The following is a 25085-nucleotide window of genomic DNA, read 5'->3' on the forward strand; positions in this document are numbered from 1 at the left end:
AGTTGTAGACTGATTGATTGGTGGATGTTGTGATATTAATGGTTGAAATTAATAAGTACGATCTTACGAAAGCTTTTAATGGAAGAAAACATGATTCATTTTGATATGAGAATATGAATAAATTGATAATTTGTATACATTCATTTAGTATTAATTGTTAAACAGATGGACAAAAATGTCTAGCAAATGTGATCTGTAAGAGGCATTTCTTCTTTTGTTTCATTTCAACTTCCAGCTGTAAGCAAATACTTCATGAGAGCTAATTCAACTCTGGTCAACCCAAAACAGCAAAGATTTCATCACTCAGAACATTTTTAGGTTTCAAAGTCTCCGATGAAAGCAGCATTGTCCCACACGCCTCTATTCCCGTCATCCCTCTTCCCTCCTGCCTCTGTCATTCCACTGTCAAGAGACAGAGTGTGCACTATCTCCATAATCAGCTGGAAATAGGTCATCACTCTCCTGGCATTCACACTGCGAGCAGCCTCCCAAAGTCCCCACATTTCGGGAAATATGGGTGGAAGACAATAAGCATTGTACAGTGTCACAGCTGATCCATCTTTTATTTTGGAGAACAAAGATGCCAAATCTTTTTATTGCAGAGAATTACTTTTGTGTGCGACTGTAGTGATTAAATTTGGGGTGGTTGTGATAAAGTTGGTCAGTTACTTCGTAGCCTGCTGTCTGTTTGCATCACCCCTTTACTCTTTAACATTAAATACTGGTGCTTTTGTAGCTTTGGCTTTGTGTAAATCCGTTCTCAGTGTGGATCTGGAAGATTTTGGCATTGCAGGGAGCGTAACTCTTTTTTTTTTTCCCCATTGAAAGTATTAATGAGGGTGCACGTCAGGCCATGTGCTCTCTTGCAGTCCCAAAACTGGACTTAAAAGAGAACAGTAAATGTAATGTCTAAAATTGTAGATATTGTTCATCAGATCAATTTATATTAAAAAAAAACCAATGTTTTATTTAATAATTTAGCGGCATACCCTGGAGGGTATGTAGCTCTGCATGGAATCAAATGAGAACGTCTTTTGATCATGTGCATTTGTCCTGGGGTTGGGAATCACAAGAGGCCCCCTGATATATTATAATGATAATATAGTCACAATACAATATTATTATGGTTTAAAGTGTTTTGCAATATGTTGAGTATTGTGATATTGGGATATACTGCGATTCATTCATTTTTTTCAACTGTAAATAAAGGAAAAACTTTGTCAACACTTTATCTTATAAAGTTTTCAGTCTTTTCATCTCACTCAGTCATTTTTATTGCAGCAAAATTACTTTGCGGACTGATAAAGCAATTGCTTTTACTGTTTTGGTAGGCTACTGGAATTTGTATTTGCAATATTAATGATTTAAGTACTACAAAAATCAATCAAAATACTGCAATACTATAATGCATTGATTTTTTTTGTTGCTTCCACCCCTAATTTGTTTCCCCAATAGAAATATGAAAGTAGCAGAGGACTTTTAAAGAAAGAAGAAGAAAATAAAGACACTATAGATTGATGCAGAAAATGATTTGATGCATAAAACCTCACCACAAGTAGGCATATTGATTGTTTTTTTTTTTTTTTTATTATTGCAGAGAACTCCCAAAACACCTATTTCACATATGCACCCAACCCACCCCATCAAAGCTGAAATGATGTGTGCACTTCATGGTTTAATCATACTGAAAAAGAAATGGCACATTTAAAAGAAATATTCTTTATAAAAATTTCAAATATATTTTATTCATTTACTTTTTTGTAAAACAAAGATGTATTTCAGTAACAGAACTACTTACAGGTTAACTGATTAGAAAATATTGTCAAAGTTAAATTTTCATCTTTTATTGCTACGGCAACAATGAATTCAGGTGCTATGTCTGTATGTATGATTCCTGCTTTCATACAATAGAAGTTTAACTGAAGCAAATTCAAACATTTAAGTACAAAAAAAGAGTGATAGTGAAAAACAGCGAGTACCAGAGACTTATCAACCCAACATTGTTGGTTCTGTCCAGAGTCTCTTTCTCTCTCTTTCTTTCTCTTTTATTCTCCACTTGTTTTCAGGAAGATGTCTTCTTGACCTTAAACCTCCTTCTCTCTCCAATTGAAAAAGCAAAAAATATTCAAGTTTCCCTCTTTCAGGCCACAAAAAATGGTGCTGTACAAAGTCGGTGAAAGCATCATCCAATCCGCCAGTCTGTCTCGTTCCATCGGTCTTCTTTCCCGGCAGGGATAAAAGAAAAAAGCCCAGTTTTCTAATCATCTAGTATTGGTCTGAATTACCTAATTTTTACATTATTAAAACATACAGTTAAGTGGATCATCTACATTTCTCTGCTTTGATGTCGTTCCTGGGAGCTCTGTGCCAATGAGTGCGCTGGCCCGTTGCACAGCCCACATTTACTGTAGCGTGTCATTTCTCTCAGCTCTTTTTACACTGAAACAAACCCTCCCTTCACTCAGCTCCTTTCCATTCTGTCATTTATAATCATCACATTATCAAGCATGTTTTCCCTCCAATAGTTACCTTAAATCTTTAGGTTTCTTAACGCCACTGACTTGATAAAGTTGCTGTAAGATATACAAGTGATTTGTTCTACTATATCAGAAAAGGAAGTGGTTAAGGAGGATTCTATTAAATCACAGGGGGTCGATCAAAATGTCTTGCTTTGAGAAATAAAATTAAAAAACCCAAATTGTTATAAAATCTGTGGTTTCTTTGGGGCTTTTATTTTTTAGGAGGGAGCTGCAGCTTTTCCCTTCTCTAACATTAACATGTCTGATTCATCTAAGCAGATCAGGACGATCCCCCTGACAACCTGATTCATGTTAAAGCTGAGAAAATAAGAGCTTGGCTGCCCTGCGTTCCCTTGTAGGACTATGTAGTGGGGCTAGTAAAAGATTGTGCAGGGCTCTGGGACGCAGAATTAAGATAAATGTGGAACAGGGTGGAATGTGGGGAGCGAGCCGCGTCACTGGAAGACGGTGTGGTAGGTGGGGCACTGATGGGACTTCATGTACTTGATGGCGAATTTGAGCTCCTTGCTCTTCTTGTCCCACTTGTGAATGGACATGAGCAGCAGCTGCTGGTCCACTTTGCGGCCCATGATGAGGAAGTTGGAGCTCAGGCTGTCCAGCTGGGAGCACGGGCAGTTTGCACCGTTCTTGATGTACAGGGTCAGTTTCTTCAGGTCTTTCTTCCTTAACACCCCCTGCTTCAGCACTTTCTTCTTCTTTTGTGCTGCGATCAGCTTCCGGTCACCCTTTTCCTTCTTCACCTCTTTGATTTTCATCTTAAGGGCTGCATGAGAAGATGAAGAGACATTGTAACTCAACTTTAATTCTGTAAAACACAGATTTTATACCCTAAAGCTGTTAATGTGTCACTCTGATTCCCCTGCTCCTTTCTGCTTTGAGCCGCTGACATTTCTTCCTCCTGCAAACCAGCACTGCACTCGGTGCTGAGCCAAAGAAGCAGCTAGTTTACACCTCTCCTGAGTATCATCATTTAAACTCTCCTGCAGCGTATAAAAACTGCATCCTGTGTGTATGTTTGTGTTTCTGAGTTAAGGGGGGGGGGGGCATAAATGAAATGGGGGACATGTTTTTGGAGTTACAACCTCTTTTTGAAGCAAGTTCAAGTTTCAATTTTGTGAGTACAAGTTGCACGTGGCTATAGGCAAATTGCAAGTCAAGATGCAAGACTTTATATCTCTGAATACTGACCGTTAAATGACACGCAATTTTACACGTACAACTGCGTTAAAAAATCGAAAGGCAAAGCTCTCGATTTACCGCTCGATCTTCATTCCTACCCTCACCTATAGTCACAAGCTTTGGGTAGTGACCGGGTGCAAGTGGCCAAAATGAGCTTCCTCCGTAGGGTGGCTGGGCTCTCCCTTAGAGATAGGGTGAGAAGCTCGGAGCAGAGCCGCTGCTCCTCCGCGTTGAGAAGAGCCAGATGAGGTGGCTCGGGCATCTAACTAGGGTTCTCCCGGACGCCTCCCTGGTGAGGTGTTCAGGGCATGTCCCACCGGTAGGAGACCCCGGGCAAGACCCAGGACACACTGGAGAAACTATGTGTCTCAGCTGGCCTGGGAACACCTCGGGATTCCCCGGGAAGAGCGGTAGAGGATGGATGGATGGATGGATGGATGGAACTGTGTTAAAAATGTTCTTTACATCAATTTGCAAGGCTTGTCTGTCTGTTTTTAGTGTTACAGAATTTTACCATGTCATGTCTTGGGACTTTAACGTTTTGCTTCCAAGTTACAAGTGAAGTTAAGCCTTTAAGAAATTAAGCTTAAAGTAAGTCAAGTCTCACAGCAGTCAAGTCCAAGTCATGTCTCAAGTCCTCATTTTTTGGGACCTAACTCTCTCTCTCTCTCTCTCTCTCTCTCTCTCTCTCTCTCTCTCTATCTATGTGTCATAAATCTCAAGAGTTTACCCCTAAATCAAAATTTTTTTTTCCTGTAGTAGTATTTATTAATCTACATTTTTTTGGTGTAAATTGCAGAGTGTTGGAGATATCAGCCTTAGAGATGTCTGTCTTCTCTTGAATTTAATGGAACTCGGCTTGTGGTGCTCAAAGTGCCAAATATACATTTTAAAAAAACTTGTACTTGTACACTGTTTTTAATAAATGGAGAATTTGGTTACAGTTTGGTTTATCAACCCAATGAAGTACTGACCTGTATCTCTGGTCGGGCCTCGTGTTTATAAGTTTAACATGTGAGAGATTAAAATTGAACTGCCAAGCATTTGAGAGAGGAATTCTCTGGGTGAACATTTTGACAGGTGAAATTAATCATGGGCCGGGCAAAGGCGCGGGGTCGGTATGAAGCATCGCTATGTACCCAAGCCTGCTGGAAGATCGCCATTTCACTTCTTGCCTGCATAAACATCCCTCGGTACACTCTGATACATATACAGTACATGCGAAGCGATAGCATGTTCAAGAAGGAATGTGTGTGTTGAGTTGCCTCTTCATCCTGGTTCACATCCAGCCCCTTTACTGAGGCTGTGTGTTTGTGTGCTGCCATTGCGTGCCTAAGCGTGTGTGTGTTCTCGTGAATGAGTGCATTCATGTGTATGTGTTGAGTAAAGATAGAAAGGATAAAATCATTTCCCTCCCCGCTTCACTTTGAATGCCCACTCATATTCAGTCAGGAGTGATGCTGTGGGACGCGCCGTGCAGCCTGGCCTGTATCTTTGTGACGAGCCGTGCCCACGTCTTTATACAAACTCACTTTCTTTAAAGTGAGCAGAGGGGGCGTTGAGGTGGGAAGAGAAGGAGAGAGAGGTGTGCTGTCATTTTGAGGAGAAGAAGCTTTTCTTTAAGCTAAAACAAGCAACCAGGTGTAGGCTTCATTTTTCGTGCCCTGCCAGACTCGTTTCTCTCTCTCCTTTATTTCTCTGCTCTTGTCATTTGTGCGAGGCTGCAGGATGATACAGCAAGGAATGTGGAGGGATCAGACATCAAAAGTAGACTGTAATAAAACACGAGGTACAAAATTCTCGGGGGGCGAAGTGTCCAAAGATGAATAGGTAACAACATTCACGTAGCGTGAGATCAAGCTGTAATCGCTCTATAGAATAACACTGTGGAGTCATTCTTGCCTTGATGTCCAGATCCATACGTCACAGTTATCTTGACTTCTCTACTCATCCTCATCCAGTCCTATAAATTAATAGCCAATAAAATGTCTGTCTTTGGCTCGCTATCTTCTTTCACACGTAACCATGTTTCATTCGAATGAACAGAAAGAATCTGATCCCCGAAAAATACACCCTCACTTTGGGAGATTGAGATATGTAATCCTGAAATTAATCAGACAAATAAATATCTGTAACTCGATAAAGTCATGATTAATTGTGGGGATGAGCCGACGTTTTTGGCAGCAGCTCAGAGTGTGAGAGATGTGCACAGTGATGTATTTTGTTGTTGTTGTTGGATGTGATGTGTTGGCCGTTTATTAATTTCTGATTTATAACAGGTCATGTTCTGTGTATTCAGGCTGTTTTGTAGGTGTGATTGCCAGAGGATAGTTTGCGAAATTTTTAAACTGCAGACATTTCCTCTGTGGGACACTACAGCATAGAAATATAGTTTTCAGCACCACTCACATTTGATTTTCAATTACACTACGCTCACTAATCTGTTCAGAAACATAAGCCGTGTTCTCCATGAGTCTCCCAAGGTTATGAGTTTGTCACTGTTTCTAGTTCAGTGCTCAGAATCTTATGACCACAGAAAATGGAGAGCAGTATATCATTAACTCTAAAGACCGGGGCAATAGTCCATGCATGCAGAAATTCAGCTGCTGTGGCCTATGATGAGCCAAAAGCTTCGATGAGCAGAAATAATGGAATAATTATGTTCTGGCTTCGCGCGCTGGTCATTACTGTGGTGAAACTGGAATGCTGGCAAGTAGAAGTTTTTGAAAATGGTGTTGAATGGACATCGGGGACTGGAAGCTGTTATATTCATTTACCAATTTAAGGGAAGAAAAGGGTTATGCTAGCAGTGGGAACAGTGCAAAATTAATGTGGGCTCTGCTTGTTCCTGTCTGTGCCCATTATGTTCATTTTCTGCAAATACTCAAAAACATATATTTTACGAAAAGATACCGACACATAAATGTGTACTGAAATAAATCAGATTTTCTGAATGTCCACCAACCAATGAGGTTTTCACATAAAGAATTGTTTGCATAATATTTTGATGGTGATGGATGTTTTTTGAGACAGTTATTTTTTGCATTAGTCCTGCTCTTACTTTTGCTGTCCTGTACAATTCAATATTTGAACACTGGTGGAAGACGGGTTAAACATAAACTTGTGCTGCTATTTAATACCAAAACAAATTTACTCAAATATTCATGATTAAACATATTTGTGTTTATAAAATTATTCTTTTATTTTGTTAATAACTTGCAAAACAAACGTGTTGCTCTTCTTGTTTAAAGAGTTACACTTTTTTTAAATAAATATTAAACTAAGAATTGTCTGAGCAATCCTCAGGCTGCAGATTCTCTACAATGGGAGCTGTTGCTAACCTGTGCCACAGACAGGAAAGAAAAATTGCAGCAGCAGTTTAGCAATCAGTGTCGCCACTTACAGGCAATGAAGGCAATAGGCCCACTGGAGGTGAGCCTGCGCAGAATCGATCACTGATGTTTGCTAGCCCATGCATGTCAGCTAGATTTGTGTCCTACTCGATCCCGACTTGTTCTGACGTCATGAGCACGTAGGCACTGATAACCTCATGAGATCAAGGCGTCTGCAGACATTAGAGCTAGACCCTGCATCAGACTGCAATGCCCAGGGCATGGTGGGAACTCTTTGCAGTCGCCTAATCAAAGAACTGAACCACAAACACCCCACCTGTAAAATATCCAAATTTTCTGAGTATTTTTAATATTTAATTGAAGATCAGGGGTACCTAAACTTTTTCCCTTAGAAGTCAAAACTGAAAGTAAATGGAGAACAGGCCAAAAGCAAACACCTATTGTATTGTATTGTATTGTTAAGATGCAGAATATTACTAGAATTCAGTATCCTTCATTGAAATGTCTGCTGTTCAGGTGCCAGAGTCTCTGCCTCTGCAACTTTTTTTCCTCACTCACTCTGTTCACTGTGCTTAAATGATATATAATTTATGATAATTAGGGATCCTTTGTAAATAGGGATCATTTTTACTTCTCAATAAAACAGCATAAACAGCAAAAATAGATTTTTATTTACATTAACTGAAAAAAGAATAGTAAAAAAAATAGCTAGAAATATCTTGCAGGCCAACTAAAACCTGCACTGCAGGCTAAGTGTCTCGTGTTGTTCAATAAATGTCTAAACTGTAAAAGTTCTTGTGTGGTTGATAATAATAATAGAATGTCGTCTGCAAACTACAGATAGCCTACATATGGATCCAACAGGATGTAAATATTTTTGTGACTTCCTGTGTATTCTTTGAAGGTTGCTGAAAATTGGTCATCTTTGCTGGAAACTGTCCGACTTGACTTAAGTTTCACCACCCCCTGCTAATGATGATTTAGTCTACTTTGCGAGCAAGGTGCAGTTTAACGAGCCTAGTAGCTGTTGCAGTTTAACCGTTGTGCCACCTGCAGGCAATGAGTGTTACAGATGTATCTTTTTTTCTGCTTAGGGTCCCACAAAGACAGAGCGGCCCTGCTGTGCATTAAACTTTCCCTCCTCCCCTCTACTGTACTGTATGCATGTCACTCTTGAACTGTTGGTACTTACCAAAGTCACTGGCGCAGTAATGCTCCATGATGTTGTCTGCTTTCAGCTCATTGTCACATGGAGGGCACACCTTTGACACTGAGGGGACAGAAAAATAATTCGTCATTAGCAACGACACTCAATCACATTTAATTAAGGCCAGATTATGTAATATCTAATGGCTGAGTCAAGGTCATTGTTAGTCAAACGCGGTCAGCAAAACCAAAGCCGTGTCGGCATGAAATCGTTAAGCCCTGAACACTTTCAAGCACTTATTTGCAGCCCCCCTACTCTTGTCAGAGGCTATTTGCTGCAGAGCGAATACACAGTGCAGCAAGCTGACTGATGTTTGCCCTGCAATTACACCGGACAAAATGTTTTTATTCTGGCCCTTGTATATTTTCGTGGTGCAGGCGTGGTCTTGGCTGTGCAGAAAGGTAAACGCTGCAGCAGCAGCTGAGCATGGTGAAAAGTGATTCAGTCCACAGACACGGCCGGCACTTAGGCCACACAGTAACCACACATTGTGAAACAGCGAGGGGAAACCGAAGCAACAAGTTCAGTTTATTTTTAACCTAAAATTTATGGTCGTGCCTGCTTCACTTAGGAGCATGTTTAGCCTTGCTATGATTTGGGACTTTGTGATTGTTCTTATTGTGCACCCATACAACATGAGAGAGAAATAGAGGCCCTACATGAAGTCATTTTTGTTTATTTACTGCAACATCTTGCTTGTTTCTATAACAGAAAACTACCAAAACATGCTTGGAAATATGATTAATTATGGAATTCTGACTAAACTATATATCATGCCACTTACAAAACTTGCTTTCAAAGACCTCATTCTCTTTCTCAAACACACAGACATGCTTCATACTGCCTTGCAATTTTCTCCAAAGGCTCTTTAATATAAAACTTTATTACGACAATTGCTACATAAACCCCATGTAATCCTAGAGGGACTGGTTGTAGCTATACACACATGTAATATCAGTCCACTCATCCACCAAAAAGAGCCTCGGGCCAATCAAGAGAACAAGGTTTAATATTAGGAACGGTCAAGGAGAGAAGGATGTGGTATAGAACTCTTCCCCACACCACATATATACACCTACAGGGCAGAGAAATATCATAAGCAGCCTTTTTTTGGCACGTCCGCTTATAGGGGAGCTAATTTTTTCTGTCATTCACTCACCGCAATATCCAAAATATGTTCAGATCTCTCTGTTTTCCTGCGCGTCTCACACTTACAAACACACACAGGATTATCCTAGCACAGTCCAGCGCAGGCCCCTGGGTTAAAAGTCAGGGTTCAGAGGTTATCACCCCAGCCCAAACCTCAGCGTCTGGGCTGATAATGAGAGAGGTCAAAGTTTAACATGCTTCGCTGCTTGGGTCGTGGGGAGGTGAACCCCCTAACCACCACTGAGTGTATGTATATGTGCTCGTGTGTGTGTCGGAGGGAGTTGAACCATGTTCTTGTAGAGTAACTGCCATTTTTTTCTCCTCTGAGGGTTCCCATGCATTCACAGGCGGGAGATCTGCGAGACCTTTCAGGCTTTCTAATTGTCTGGTGCTGACATGAAGGCTGGGACAAGAGCACGAAGACACACACACACACACACACACACACACAAACACACGCACACACACAAAGATAAAGAGATGCCAAAACTCTGGATTTGCCTGTTTTGAATGATTCCCTTGAAGCTGTTACGTCTTATTCAGACTTCATGGCAATTCATTCTGGTTTCACAGGGGTGGTATGTTGGCAGGAGGCCCAGTTGTGTGGATGCCAGAGCATGTGTCAGGAGAAAGCAGCCCCTCCATGAAACTTAGTTGAGCTTGGACCGAAAACCACCATTTGAATGCCACTGAGAAATCAATTAAGCGGCGACTGCCTTCATCACGCGCTGGTCTCCATTGGGGGAATCACCGTCATGTTCTGATGGGAATCACTTCTATGTGGTGTTTTTTTTCTACTCAGCAAATATTTTGACATTAGGTCATTCATGTATTTAGCCATCATCTCAAACAGTGTAGGAATTTTTACCATGCCATGTGATTGAGTTGTGTAAATTAAGTTCTTGCTTTGGTTGACTTTGGACTTGACCGCCCCTTGTGTGCTGCTTTTCGTCATCTGCGTGCTGCTGGGTTGTAGGCTTAATCCCAGAAACCTAAATGTTTCCATTCATAGTAACAAATAGTACAATATTGTCTGTCAGTGCTGTTATTCTGGAGGATGAGGAGGTTGGGAGTCAGTGATTTAGGGTAAGAGGAAAGGGATGATGGGAGGAGGGTAAGTAGGGAGGTGGTCTGTTGGAAAGCCCTGCTGTTAATCTTCAAACAGCGAGCCAGAGTGGAAATGGCATACGGCAAGAGTCCAGTAATTTAACTGCACAACTTCAGTTAGTCATAGCTCTGAGGTTAATATCACTTTCTCCACTTCAGTCTCCCGCCCCTGCTGTGTCTTTCGTCTTGTATCTTTTAACCTCTCTTTCACATCATCTGTTTTTCCATCTAAGCATCTTTAACAAATTAAAGATGCGGACTAAAAATAACAAAATGCAACAGATGATCCTCAGTATCACAAAAGAAATGTCTTAGACTTATCTCTCAACGCTTTAATTTTAACGATAAAGTTGTAAAAAGTCATTTTAAATAATGACACACTTTTGGAGTAAAAGGCCCCATGAAGAAGTAGGGCTGGGTATCTTTAAAAAATTACGATGCCAATGCCAGTGCCCTTGAAATGATATCGACACCAATTCCTTATGGGATATGATGATCACTTCATTTGATACCCATAATGAGTGGCATGTGGTACAGCCATACTTTTACACATTTTGGTGGCTTCTTGGCACACTGAACAGCTGACTCTGTCAAATACCGTGCACTTAACTTCCCCACATCACAGGTTGTAGCTGTAGCTGCAGGAGTGCAAGCTCCACACCTGGTACAGTTGAGAGAGGCTGCTTGGCCACACATACACTGTGACAGGGCTAACTGTTAGCATCAAATGGCTAAAAACAGTTATTGCCTGGTTTAACAATAGAGTCGGGCCTGTGTGAGTTTTTTGGGACCATTTAATGGTTCATTGTAGGATGTTAGCCGCTGCTGCTGTATTAGCTCATTCTAACCTTGTTACAGATTAAATAATGATCCTGTTAACTGGAGACTGGAGTTATTCCTGCAAGTGCCTCTTTATTTAGTCTTTTATACTAATGTGAAAACATAACAAGCAGTCATTGAACTGATGGTGGTTGGAGAGCAGCTATGGAGGTGACAGCAACAGAAAGTTTTCTAATCCCGCTGGGGGTCGAGATGGTCTGGGATCATACACCAGTACTAAAAGAATCAAATACAGTTAATATTTGACGACATTTCAATATTACTTGGTACTGGGCTATTTTGGCCAATACCTTTGAGGTATTGCATACAGATATCCAGCCCTATGTGAAGTGTCATTGCCCAAATTTGTTGTATTTAGTTGACAAAAAAAACCCACCTAATCCAATCACAAGGAATACTCCTTTTATTGTTACATGACATTAAAGAATCCTTTTCATTTACTTCAAACATTCTGAAAGAAACACTGTAAATTTCTATTCCCTTAAAATCTATTTCACAGCGTGGTGAAATCATAGTGACAGTACGTGCAAAGTTACATGCTTCTGCTCTCTTTCCTCTGTCTCTTTCTCTCTCACACACACTTAGACACACACACAAACACACACACACTCACACATATCTTCACACAAAAGATAACCAGATCTAACAGTATCGTCATCCGATCCCCTGCTGTGTCCTGTGCCTCGTCCCCTGCAGCCTGAGCATCACAGCGACTTTTATGGGAAGAACGTTCCATTTAAAGTATGTGCGGGTCACTATCTCATGCCTCATTTGGGCCCTTTAAGTTACGAGCAGCAACACTTATGACATAAAACGGTACTGTGCCGGAGATGAAATGCAGCGTGTGATTTATGGCGGGGGGTCTAACATCTGTTTAAATGCGGCATGCAGACGGACAGAGGAGGACTTAAATATGGCCCACAGGCAGTCCCTGGGCCCCTAAAACACAGCACGCTCCTTGCATTTGTAGGAATCCTATACAGAAGAGAAAATACATTCTCAAAGGGCCGAGGCAGTCTTCCATGCACAGACCATTGGATCACATTTTCCCTTTCATATAGTAGCCAGGGCCACATGAGTAGCGCCCATTGTGCTGCTGGGGACCTGACAGTGCTGCCTGTCTCCTTTAGCACGGTTGTAACTTACACTAGCCGCATCAATGAGTGTGGTGAGGACAGACAATATCGTTCGCACCATGCAATTTCAACAACTTTCACTACACAACGTGCATATTGTCTTGAGGAGCGTTTTTTGTGGAAACATGCAATTTGATTTATAGCATTTACCCCCATGCACTTAAACAGATGTGCAAAATCACACGCCTTTCACATCTGTTGATTTGCTGATGCTGACAGCAGCTAAAGGTAGCATCATTAAATAAGCTGGAGTTGATGGGTGGCATTAACTGAGCTCTGCCCGAAAGACTAAGCGGCTGGCTTTTTTTTTTTTTTTTCTTTTTTTTTTTCACTCACTGGATGCCTGGGCCCTCGTTTGTCAGCAGTCTGCTTGTCTTCCCTGGTATAATATCTACAGACTTGTGTTTCACATAATCACACCCCATGGGCCCCTGCTACACACACACACACACACACACACACACACACACTCACACACACACCAAAAAAAAAAAAAATCATCCACACACAGAACCTGAGCTCAGGTGATGGTTGTGTTCCTCTTAGTTTTGGCTATGACAGAGAGGTGGAAAGTGAATCTGACTCTTTACTGTTAGTTTCCACAGAAGCCCTCGAACCGTGCTATATCATGTAATTGCAGAATAACTCAGATAGCATCAGGGCCTCCCGGACAGGGAGAACAGCACTTAATACCTGTGATTGATCCAACTCCCCAAGATTCACCTGGAATACCACCAGAGTCCTCATATGATCCTGAGTGAGGAGAAGCGTCCATGTGCTTTGACAAGAAAGAAGCTCACTTCTGACAGTCCTTAGCTGAGATTGCTTTTTATTATTGCTGGCTGTGTGTGTTTGTGTGTGTGTGCACGTGTGCGTGCATGCGTGTGCGTGTGTGTGTGTGTTTGTGTGTGTGTGTTAGACCCAATAGCTTGTCCTCAGGATGGCCTCATCGGCACATCTGAGAATCTCTGGATCTTAACAAAATGTCAGTGACTGAGCCTTCAGGCTGGAAGTGATATGGGTTCACTCTCAGTTTCAGATACACACACACACACACACACAACACACAAAACACACACACTTAAATTTAATTGTTAAACTTACAGTAACAACTATTCAGTATTGGATTTACTCTTTAAAAATGTAATTCAACAATTTTGTCTTTTTTTCTCTTACTACATAAAACAGCTTCATAGCAAAGACCCCTCCACATATTTGCACTGATCTTGCACCACTCTCTGTAATCTATCCGCCTGTGATCATGATTTGATTAGATAGGATCAACAAACAGTTGCCTGTTTGAGGAGGTGACAGATGAAGTTCAAGCCGCCTCCTTCTCAGGGAGCATGTAAAAGAATGAGTTATGGCTCTGCAAAGCCAAAGTGTCACATAGTTGATACCCGTCCTACAAAAACAGAGCAGCCATTTTCCCTGATGGAATAAGTCAGCTCTGCATTAATATCACCACAGAAACAATCTTTTTTATCAGATATTTAGATGCCAGTATGCTGTGAACATTATTGATAAAAAGCAAAGATATGTCACACAGCTTGTTCTGATTGACATGACTGAAATTATGTTTTGGCTTTCATTTTTTACATCACATCAAAGAGGAGCTCAAGTAAAGGAAAACACATTTACTATGCATATCAAATGAAATATTAACACACAGGAACATTTCAACCAAAGCAGATAAGAAACACTGATAAGCGGTTAAAGGCAGGAAGTGGAATAATGAGAATAATAAACCGTTTTTCTTGGAGTCCTTATTGAAAGCGTAGAGGCAGACACTTTTTGTGCTGCAAGAAGCAGCCTTTCTCCTATTCTACACTCTGCCTGCCTCTCTTTACTCTCCCGCTTCCCTCTCCTTTCACTCCTCTCCATTCGCCTCTCTCAGGGACAATCAGACTCTAGCCATTCCCATTCTCTGCCTGCCTCTCTTGTCCTGTCATGTCGACTAATTAGTAGGAGCTCGGTAATTGGCCTTCTAGCTAATTGGCCTGCTGGCTGCCAGACCCAACAAAGGCCTAGCAGGCTGGGACACAGTGGGGACTGTCCCCCTCCACTGTCTAAAGACTCTAATCGACTCCCTCTCTCCCCCTCTCAGTGCTGACTGCTTTTGTAAAGAGGCTGCTTAAGTAGTCGCACTGCATAGCTGCATACATGCACACACCTTTTTCTTTCTTTTTAGTTCCCACTCAGCCTCTCACAGCTCACTGTTGGCCCATCTGTCTGCTCTCTTACTCTTTGCCTATAAAAAAAGAAAATCTATAATATTTTCTATCTTTTGTAAATCAAATCTCAGAAACCCCAGTTTCTTTTTTTTATTTCACCCATCTTCAGGTTTAGTTGTTCTTTTATTGGTAGTCTGCAGACCAGCTTGGAAGATGCATGCATGACAGCTTTTAAATATTCTCCATTCACTCACTTGTTAGATTGATTGATTAGTTGTGGATGGATGTCTGCTGATAAAGGTGCATTTGTGCATGCATGTGTGTCACCTTTTCGGTTAAGATGTTTCAAACATCACAGTCCATTAATCTTAACTCAGCGAGCGATCTGGACATCGGAGTCTGTCAGTCTCCTGTCTCTGTCCCTCCCTGAGGCGTATGTACGTAGATGGCAGGGAGCCGTCATGACTGTCCACTTGCTTGAGAAGTTTACCCCCTATAGCCTCTCCCCACTCCTGCCTCTCTCACTGGCTGTGAATCGTCTCTCACTTAAACTTTCATCTGTCATCATTGTAGTGTAGTGAAACCATATGAGCCGTTTTCGGGCTCTTACTGTGTCTGACTCTGCAGGCTCTTGAACACTCATCTGTCTTAGTTATGTTGTTGGTAGGAGTCCTGAAGATTATAGCGCAGAGGCAACTATTTCTAGTGTTTTGCATTTGTGACTGCACAAGAAAAGTCATTGTATAGCAATAATTTCCACTTTCTAGTGGTAATTGTTTAATTTTTAATTCATTTAAAGACTTGCTAATGCATGTATTTATGTAGCCTACTAAAATGCATCATGTATCATTAAAAACTGATTTGTACATTATAAACTATATATTGGACAGAATATTGAGTACTTTTGTGAAAAGTTGTATTTTAAATTTGAATGTATATTCAACTTAAATAGATTGTTATGTGGCTTCTGTCAGATTACATTTTGAATTTTAAGAGGACAGTAAAATAAGAGTTTGTGCAAAATGTCAAGCTAACATTTTACATGCTGTACAATGCATAATTTAACTTTTAACAAGTTAAATTATTATACTTCGGTAATAATTTTACACTTCTTTTTACCTTGCATGTGTGCATAGATGATTTTCTGTGTGAGGAATGAGGGTGTGTGTTGGAGTGGGTGTGTGTACACATAGCTGCCCTACCTGGTGGCTGGGTCGCGTGGTTTCCAGTGAACTGCATGGGGATGCAGAGGTCGTTATCAATAGGAAACTTATCACAGGTCAACATCTCCGGCCAGGGAAAGCCGTAGGTCTCCATCACGGGAGCACAGCTGTCCCTCACGGCCTCACACAGCGAGCGGCAGGGATAGATGGGCCTGTCCAGGCACACGGGTGCAAACAGCGAGCACAGGAACACCTGGGTATCGGCATGGCACCGTTTGGCCAGCAGGGGCACCCAGCTACCCGCCTGCTGCTTGACCTCTGGCATGGTCTCGTGGTCCAGGAGGTTGGGCAGCCTCATCTTCTTGTAGCCCACATTGTGGCACAGGCGCAGGTCAGCTGGTATGTCCACACACTGGGGCTGCTTGGTGTAGAAGCGGCCATTGTGGAAGTTGTCCGACTGCCAGCTGTAGTAGTCGTACTCATCTGCGGCCGAGACAGTGAGGAGGAGGAGGAGGAGGGAGAAGAGCGACAGGCCCAGTGCCAAGCTGAAGGAGCCCTGGGTTAATGCCCACCTGGGGCTCTTTTGTCCGTGTGCCATGCCTCTCTGAGCCCGAACCAACAATTCAAGAAGGTTGTATCCAAAGTCTCCAAAGTGACTCAGTGAAGACAAAACGCAGAGAGAAGAGAGGAGCAAGTGGGGCAGGCGTACAAGCTGTAATCCCTTTTTTTGTCCTGAGTATGGACGCCGTGCATTGAAAACAAAGTGTTTAATTCCCTTCTTCCCTGGAGAGTCAGCCCTCTAAGCCTCCCTGAAATACCTCCCTGTGTGTGTGTGTATGTGCGCCTCAGGTAGTGAAGTGGGGAGGCAGCAGTCAAGGAAGAGGGAGCACACAAGTAGGACTGCTTATTTTCTAACTTTCCCTGTTCACAGTTTCTCACTCTCTTTCCCTCTCCCTCTCTGAGAACTGTCTTCAGCCCTCCCCTGCTCTCTGTCTATTAGTCTGTAGCTGTAATGAGAAGTACCTTAGGTTTTAAGAGGCAGTGGTGGCTGCTCTCTGAGGCTGCCTGCCCCCCTAGCAGGCTCCCAGACCACTCACCTTCCTACTGGCCTCCCCTGCACTCACTCAACACAGCCTTGGCCAATCGCAACCCTAGGGGAGGCTCCCACTGGCCTTTAGGACACTCCTCCTCCTACCCCTTGTCCTGGACAAAACCCCTCCTCTACAACAAGTTAACAAGAGAGAGATAGAGAGAGAGAGAGCAAACTATGTCAAGTTTCTTACATTCATCTCTAATACGCACAAGATTTTGGTCAGAAACTCCCACACTCATAGCAGACATTGGCACCCTCTTACTCATACTGTTTTTCTCATATATTCATAAACTTTTTTACATTTATTCATCAGAGGCTCAACAAGCTCACTGCAAATTGCTTCACACGTAACAAATGATGTCTGCTTGCCATTCACTGCATCAGCTCCAAACAGTCTGGTGTAATGAGCCTCTGCTGGCATCAACAGTGAGAAAGCTTACACACACACACACACACACACACACACACACACACACACGAGCACAAATGTAAATGCAAAAACAAAAAAAGAGTGAATGAAGTGGGTGGGAAAGAGCTTCAAAGGTTAGCGAGTGTGGGCTGTGCAGCTACAGGTGGCTAGGTGGTTTAGCCGTGCTATGGGAGTTATGCTAATGTGTATGTTGGCTGTGAATAGAGGCACGCTGCCCCTCTGTCTCTTTCTATCAGTGCCACTGACACAGTGAGGGCCTTCTCCTTGGCAGCAAATTCACTCGAAGAATCGCATTCAGATTCAAAGGAGCCGTGGCTGTGAGCAGGATGTGGGATTGCCGGCTCGCATGGAGGGTGTTCTTGCATCTTGCATTTGATCTGTGTCACGCATTAATGCTTTTCCTCATGTGAAAAGACTGCAAATGCAGAATGCAGGTGCATGCAAATGATAGTGAAAGGTTTTTTTGCTAGTGCAAGCCGATATTTTATTATGATATAGCAGGGTTGTCAGGACACAATCTGGATGCTGCTGACACTTAAATGAGGTCAAAAGATGATATTTTAGAGTATTATTGTTATCTGTATGCGGCAGTGCAAACAAGGAGACTAGGAAAGTGTGTGGTTGCGTGTGTGTGTGTGCGTGTGTGAGTGTGTGTGTGTGTGTGTTTTGCAAGCAGTTGGAGGTGAACTTGGACGAGAATCAGGGACAGTATTGTTCTTCGCCTGTAGCGTAGAAGATAAAATTCCAGAAACAGCAGTCGGTCCATAAAATCTAATTCAATAAGATGAAATCCAATGGATGAAAAAATGTGGTTCAATATCAGGCGACCAGGCACATCAATAAAACCTTCCACATTATCCAAGCACCCATATAGTTTTACAGTATCTCAACCACACTTTTTTCCAAAGCAAAGGGATTGTGAATACGGTTACGGCACCATCGTTTCTGTTTTTTTAAATGGAGTTGAACATGTTTCAACCTTATCTTCCTGTGCTATAGTTCAAATTCCCGTTGACTTACTGGTGTATTGCAGACACTGCAGAGTGATTTTTCTGGGAATTGAAAAAGCTGCCAGCAGAGCAAACAAGCTCTATTTCCCCTCGGATCAGTTCTCATAACCTGCAATGTGGAAAGATGAGATGGCGGCGAGCTGACCCCTAAAATGTCGTCATCGTTACCAAAATCATCGTTGAGTGGCTATAAAGAGCTGTTTTGGTTTGATACGTTTATAGCCAAGGCTAATTGACTACATTTCCTCACCTCCTCTCTTCCATCACTCGGCTCCTGCTTTCATTCTCTGTTTTGTTTTTCGTGGTTAGAAATGACTCTGCTAACCTTTGCACCAAAGCTAATCAATATAACTCAGCTAATAATCATTGGACCTTACTCTTTCATGAAGGGGTGGTGAGATTGTCCTGTGCACACCTCGCTATCTTAGTGACGTGTTTTGTACACACGTTAGTTCAGTGCTGACCTATTTTAAGACTGCTAGCGTTTCCTCTTGATACGGGCACAGTGTACTGCCTTCAAGTCGCTAACAAAAGTGTCTTTCATGGTAATCAATCAACAATGGTTGTCTCCTCTTGTTCTCCTTCCCCTAACTGGCCCCTGTGGCCACCGGCCAATCAATTCCACTCTTTCATTTCAAGCCCTCTGATTGGACGGGGGCTATAAGATTAGGTCCAGCCTGTATTGTTGGGCCTAAAGGTTTAGCATGGTTTGAAAAGAGTGTCTCAGCAATTGTATGAGTGAGTGTGTGTTTGTGTGTGTGTGTGTGTGTGTGTGTGTGTGTGTGTTTGGAGATGGTGGTGGTGGGTACGGGTGGTTGTGTGTGTGTGTGTCTGTGTGTCAGCGAGATTCTAAAGAGGAAAGGCTGGAGGGTGTGTGGGTGAGGTGGCCAGACGCCTAGATATGCCCTCCAAGCTGAGTTTAAATTCCAAACCACACAAGAAGATGGAGGAGATCATGTGAAGCAAACACATCCGCATGTTGCATGGCTCTCTCTCTCTCAAGAATAAGAATGTACAGAAACTTTATGTAATTTATTGGAGTTTTTTTTATGTTAAGTTTTGTCAGCAATTCGGTATTACCTCTATTTTACTCAAGTAACAGTAAATAACAGCTGAGCAGCTTACTGAAATGTTTCTTAGAAACAGTATATCGCAGTTTCTTTTTAAAGAATTCCCTTAATTTAATCCTTTGAAACCTAAATTGATATCAGTTTTATTGTGCTGCTTTCATACACCTTCACGAGTATTTAGAGATTCGAACCCTAAGCAAATTGACTCGTGTGCTTTTGAAAACAGGAAAAAAGGCAATGAGCAATTTGACAAGAAGTATTCCTCATATTGCAAGAAATAAATAGATTTAGGAACACTAATTTAAAAAGAAAGGGCTAGGGAAAAAATTATATCTATAATTATTTTAATTATATATTGAAATTATTTTACAGAATTATTTTTAAGTACATTTTTCCAGGTTATCTCCTTGTTTGTTTAATTGTTATTTACTTTTTTCTTTGTATTTATTAATTAATCAATTTAATTTATTTATTTATGTTAATTTTTAGATAAGATTAGATAATTCTTGTACCTCTTACTTTTTACTTTTCTTGCCATTTGCTATATGAAATTTGCTCAGGTTTGAAAGAGTCACAAACATTATTGTTTTATTTGACGGTTTCCTGCAGCCTTGATCTGCTCTTTATGTATGCACCTGACCTGTGCCAAAAAAACATTGATACATTTTAAAGGATCAAGAAAAAAAACACTCTTGTTTAGTGTGATTTCTTCTCAAATTCCATGTAAAATCCTTTTAGAGAATTGATCATGTTTATTTGGCTTTTTTTTTAATTACATTTTTTCACTAGACTTTAGACATATACATGCAAACTTTTGTAACCACGGTGTAAAACAAGAAACTGTATCAGTTATTGGAGGAGTCTTTATACATGCAGTAACAGGTTTTCTCCAAGAATAAACCCCCACCTCCTCACCACAAGCACAGACACACACACACACACACACACACACACGCACAAACCTCCCAGCCTCTCAAAGCAACAATAGGGATTAGCTTGCAGAACTGTCAAAACACAGTGTTATGTATGTGAAACACAGAGACCAATGTCTGCCACAAATACTTTTTCTTTCTTTTTCTCTTTATCTGTCTCTCACACACACACTCTCATGCAAGCCCTGAGACTGTAACTGTGTCTGTTGTGGAGGCAGAGCACAGAAAAAAGACACTGCAATAATGCCACAGGAGGAATTATTTGGAAATTTTAATAAGTCTGATCATTTTTCAAGCAATTGTTTTATTATCTGCAAAGTAAAGAAATACCAATGCAACCCAATGTTAATGTTTTTAATAGGAATTAAAGCAAGACGAACACTGAAACAACATTGTAATAACACAGTAGACAAACTAGTATTTTGTACTTGTGTAGCTGTGTTTCTGTGTATGTACTTGCAGATGCATTTTTTGTTATTGCCAATATTTACATTTTTAATAGAAGCCTTCTGTGGACATGTGTTGCAACATTTTGCTACACTTAATAAACACAGTGCATCTGGGTCTTGTGCATAAATGTACATTTCTAATGCTACTGTGATGAAACTGTGAAGATCTGACTTGTCATGGGGCTCTCTGAGAGGATCATTAATTAACCCATTTGAAACCTGGATTGTTTTCTTGCGCTGTGTTCAGACATCTCAAGTATTTGACCCTTTAAAAACTGAGCATGTTGGTTCAATTTGCTCCGTTTTCCATTTAAAAAAAAAGGCAGTGACCAATTTGGCAAGAGGTGTACCACAACTTGCAAGAATTTAGTAAAAGGTGACAGAGGAAGAAAATTACTTTAAAATACTTTTTTAAAAGAGGGGAGGGTTTCTGTAAAATTATTATTTTTTAAAAATAGGGAAAAAAATCTCCAGAAAACATTTATATTTATAATATTTTATATTTAAAATCATGTTAAATTACTTTTTGGCTTATTTTCAGTTTTCAGTTTCAGTTTTCTTTTGAAAAATTTTTTTGCAAATTTATAGGTCATGTCTTGTTACGTTCTCACCGTGCTTTTATAAGAAATCAAACCAATTTGCTCAGTTTTTAAGGGGTTTAGAATAATTGCAAGGTGAAAAACTACTAGATTATCTTCCACTCAATGATTCCTTTTAAGTGATAATCTTTTTTTATTAAAAAATGCTTTGACCCACCTGTGCATTGCAAAGAAACACTTGCAAAAACATTTGCAATGAAAACAGTAGTAGTTCTAGTTTTTAAAATGGACTGTATTATTTGCAGAATCTGTGATTTGAAATTCAGTATGCAATCCATGAGCGATTAAGGCTTGTTAGGTAATCTGCCAACTTGTCCTGCTTGTTTGCAAACAGTGTTAGCGAGGTCAGCCAGTCCACAGATCATACACATGCAGACACACAAACAAACAACGTAAATCTTCAGGGAGCTTTAGCTGTCCAAAAATGTCACAGATTTGCACCAAAACTGGCAGCTCGAGTGCCACCAGGAAATATCAGGCTTACACAGTATGACTGATTCCAGCCTCAGTTCAGCCTGTTCACTGAGCCTTAGGCCAGGAACGACTTCGTCAGTGGGGACTATTGCACGTAGTTGCTGAAATGTGATGAAATTATGTTGGAAGACTTTAGCACCACACAGTCACATAGTGTTAAACCTGTAGATGCCTGTCACAGCAGGCAGCGGCGAAGAGATATGCTGACAAGTGTTTGCTCTCTCCTGTCTTTGACCGTCTTGTCTACAAATTCACCATAACTTCAAGGATTTTTTATGTGATACTTTGCTCTTTTTTCCTGTCTGCCTGTTTCCATCCTCACTGCTGCTTCTGTTCTTCTTCCAGTGTTGGATGCTTCTCCTTTAGATGTCAGGGCTTACACACAGGGTCAGAAGGTACACTCGGTCACACAATCAGGCAATGTGACAATTTCTCCTCCCTCTGCCTGCCCGCCACACACACACACACACTCAGGCACAGACACACACACCTCCCCTCACTGTCAACTTAAACCCTTACAACTGGCTTCAGCTTCCCCCAATCGGAGTCTTTGTAAAAGCGCTTTGACCAGATCACCGTCATGGAACCCAATGTAAAGAGACAGAGAGGAGAAAGGGATACCCAAACTCGGGCGGAGGACCTTTTTTTAATGTGTGTGTATGTGTGTGTGTGTGGCCAACATCTAGTCAGCTTCCAGTAAAAAAAATATTTGAGTGATAGGAGACCTCTCTGAATCCTGTGACACACATGAACATGCACTTATAAACACAAGCAGCATACTGCACCTCCAGCAGACTGTTATTGGAACAGGGCCAGGGATGACGGCTCTTGTCAGCATTTTGGGTAAAACTTGCTACCACGGTGCTAGAATTCACACAATTGGTCCATGTGTGTAAGCGTTAACATGCTTGCATATCCAGTTCAATATCTCGACATGGAAAAAATGTGTTTCCTCCAACCAGGGTATGTAAGTGTCAGCTTCAGTCTCGTCAGTCAGCTCATTTTAAGCAGCACATGTTGGATGTTTGATCCTAGGATCTCGATTTCATCCACGTGTGAGGACGGATGCACGTACTTTAGTGCGTAGTCAGCTAGTGTTACAGGAAATGAGATGGGACAGGAGAAAAGTCAACTCAATCACAAGGAAAAATGTTGGCATTGTAAGTTTCTGCAAACCACGGATACGTTACATTTGCACATTATTATGTAGCAGCATAAAACCCTGTTGGTTATGGTTAGGAAAAGATCACGTTTTGGCTTAAAACACCCAGTTTCGGGGCACAGTCCCAACACGAAAAGCAGCAATGTCTTAGTAGAAAAAAAAAGTTTCTCATGCCACAATTACAGCAGAGAAAGAAGCATTATCTCAGTAAAGATGTTCTCCTGGTCACAGTTCAGGCAGGAAAAGCAGCAATGTCTCCATAACAAAACAACCATTTTTAGTGCCATGCGCTATCTTGCCAGGAAAAGCAGCACTGTCAGGGTAAAGAAACCGTGATTTCTCATGCCACTATCCCAGCAGGAAACAATTGTTTGTCAGGCCACAATTACTGCTGGAAAAGCAGCACTGTCGTGGTAAAAAATAATAGTGATTGAGTAGGAAAATCACATTATTATTATTTTTTTTAAATAAGCTTTTTGTGCCTATAAAGCTGGTGAAAACAATGTCAAAATACTCACATTTGACTACAACCAGTTCTGTTGTTTGCTGGTCGTGAACAGCGGTCTGGAGCTTGGCTGGTATCTCGTCTAGGTGACACGCCATCCACCATCCCCTGCACCACAAGATAACAAAGTCAGCTTATGTCTTAGATCATTTCATAAGCATCAATATGATAGGTATGAAATGCAAAAATGTAACATATTCGTGACTTGCAGAAACGCACAATAGAGACCTTTTCTTCTAGCTGGAACAGGAGAGACGATGAAAAAGGTTGGAAGAACAATGGAGGTGAGAGTACATCCAAAGAAAAGTATTTTTCACAGAACTCTTGACAAAGAACAGTCATGTACACATTTAGTCCACTTTAAAACAGAAAGTCTTATTGACTGATTTCACTAACTTCATTACAAGCTGGACAAAGTTGATAGTAACCTTCCCTCTCTGACGTTTTTATTATTTGATCTGTGTATTTTTAAGAAAATGGGAAGGGATCAGTTTAAAGTAGAGATTTGATTTAGTTTTGAAGATTCAACACAGGCTCAGTGAGGGCCTGCCACTGAAACCTTTATACTGTAATATAGTTTCTTGGGAGGGGAGTTAACCTAAAGTTAAATGCTCAAAGCGACCACAGGTCAGGCTGAGCCCCAGCAATTCCAGCTACATTCACATAATTGGATATGTAGAATAAATAAATGTGGGGCTTTTTGAAAAGCTGATTTATTCAAATAAAGGATGTCGAGTGTTTTGAAAGCTCTCCAGGTTCCTTCTTTGACCCCAACTGTTTGACTCACAATCTGTATTCAGCTACTGTATAACTGAGCATTTTAGCACTGCTCTTAGTTTCTGGTGTTGTTCCAAGTGTTACTGTTTGTAATGTGAACCCAACTGTGAGTGAGTTGTGTGTTTCGGCCGTGACTGCGAGATGTGCTGTGATTTATGAGCCGTAGACTTCATTGTTAAACACTTTCCTGTCACTTGATCTGTTTGCTGTTTCTGTGTGTGTGTGTGCATGTTTATCCATCCATCTGCTTGTCTTTCAACGTATAATCCCAAATATGTCAGTGAGGACAGTGAGAACCCATTTTCCTCTTCACACTATCGCTTCATCTTTGTGTGTGTGTGTGTGTGTGTGTGTGTGTGTGTGTGTGTGTGTGTGTGTGTGTGTGTGTGTGTGTCTACATGCCCTCTGCTCGTGTTTGTAATGGTCGGGGTCATCAGTTAAGGATCAGACCTCACCTCTGTTGAGAAATAGGGAGATAGGAACAGGGAAGGATTTTCCCATATCTCAGTGAAAGATCGCATGATAACATTTTTGGCTGATGGGAGAAAAGGTCTTTACATTAATGTCAGCCTATGGCTGTCATTATTTAAAAACTTTGAGAAAGGTCTCCCACACTCTGGCCTACTGAAAGCCAAACAATCTATCACAGTTTGGAAAATATTTTTTTGATTATCCTAAGATTTATAGCATCATGTGTGCACCAAGAATCTGATGTTCTGCAGACAGAAAGTTCATA

The 25085-nt window shown here is 41.3% G+C and overlaps 1 protein-coding gene across 1 annotated transcript; it reads right to left on the reverse strand.

Annotated features, from left to right (window-relative positions):
• Positions 1-1716: 1716 nt before the first annotated feature.
• sfrp5 (secreted frizzled-related protein 5) lies at positions 1717-16879 on the reverse strand. The gene is made up of 3 exons (XM_042501991.2): positions 15888-16879; positions 8265-8342; positions 1717-3303 (listed from the first exon to the last, which is right to left on the reverse strand). The coding sequence occupies exons 1-3, from the start codon at positions 16444-16446 to the stop codon at positions 2975-2977; spliced, it is 966 nt and encodes a 321-aa protein (XP_042357925.1). The 5' UTR covers positions 16447-16879; the 3' UTR covers positions 1717-2974.
• Positions 16880-25085: the final 8206 nt, after the last annotated feature.

The sequence above is a fragment of the Plectropomus leopardus genome, chromosome 13, assembly GCF_026936395.1.
Source record: "Plectropomus leopardus strain MGB_pleo_1.0 chromosome 13, ASM2693639v1, whole genome shotgun sequence".
In the NCBI taxonomy this organism is placed as follows: domain Eukaryota; kingdom Metazoa; phylum Chordata; class Actinopteri; order Perciformes; family Serranidae; genus Plectropomus; species Plectropomus leopardus.

Coding starts and splice junctions, on each gene's coding strand:
- sfrp5 (XM_042501991.2), bottom strand. CDS start 16,446: ATGGCACACGGACAAAAGAGCCCCAGGTGGGCATTAACCCAGGGCTCC. Junction 8,343..15,887: donor CCACGCGACCCAGCCACCAG/GTAGGGCAGCTA, acceptor CTGTCCCCTCAG/TGTCAAAGGTGTGCCCTCCA. Junction 3,304..8,264: donor TTACTGCGCCAGTGACTTTG/GTAAGTACCAAC, acceptor CTTCTCATGCAG/CCCTTAAGATGAAAATCAAA.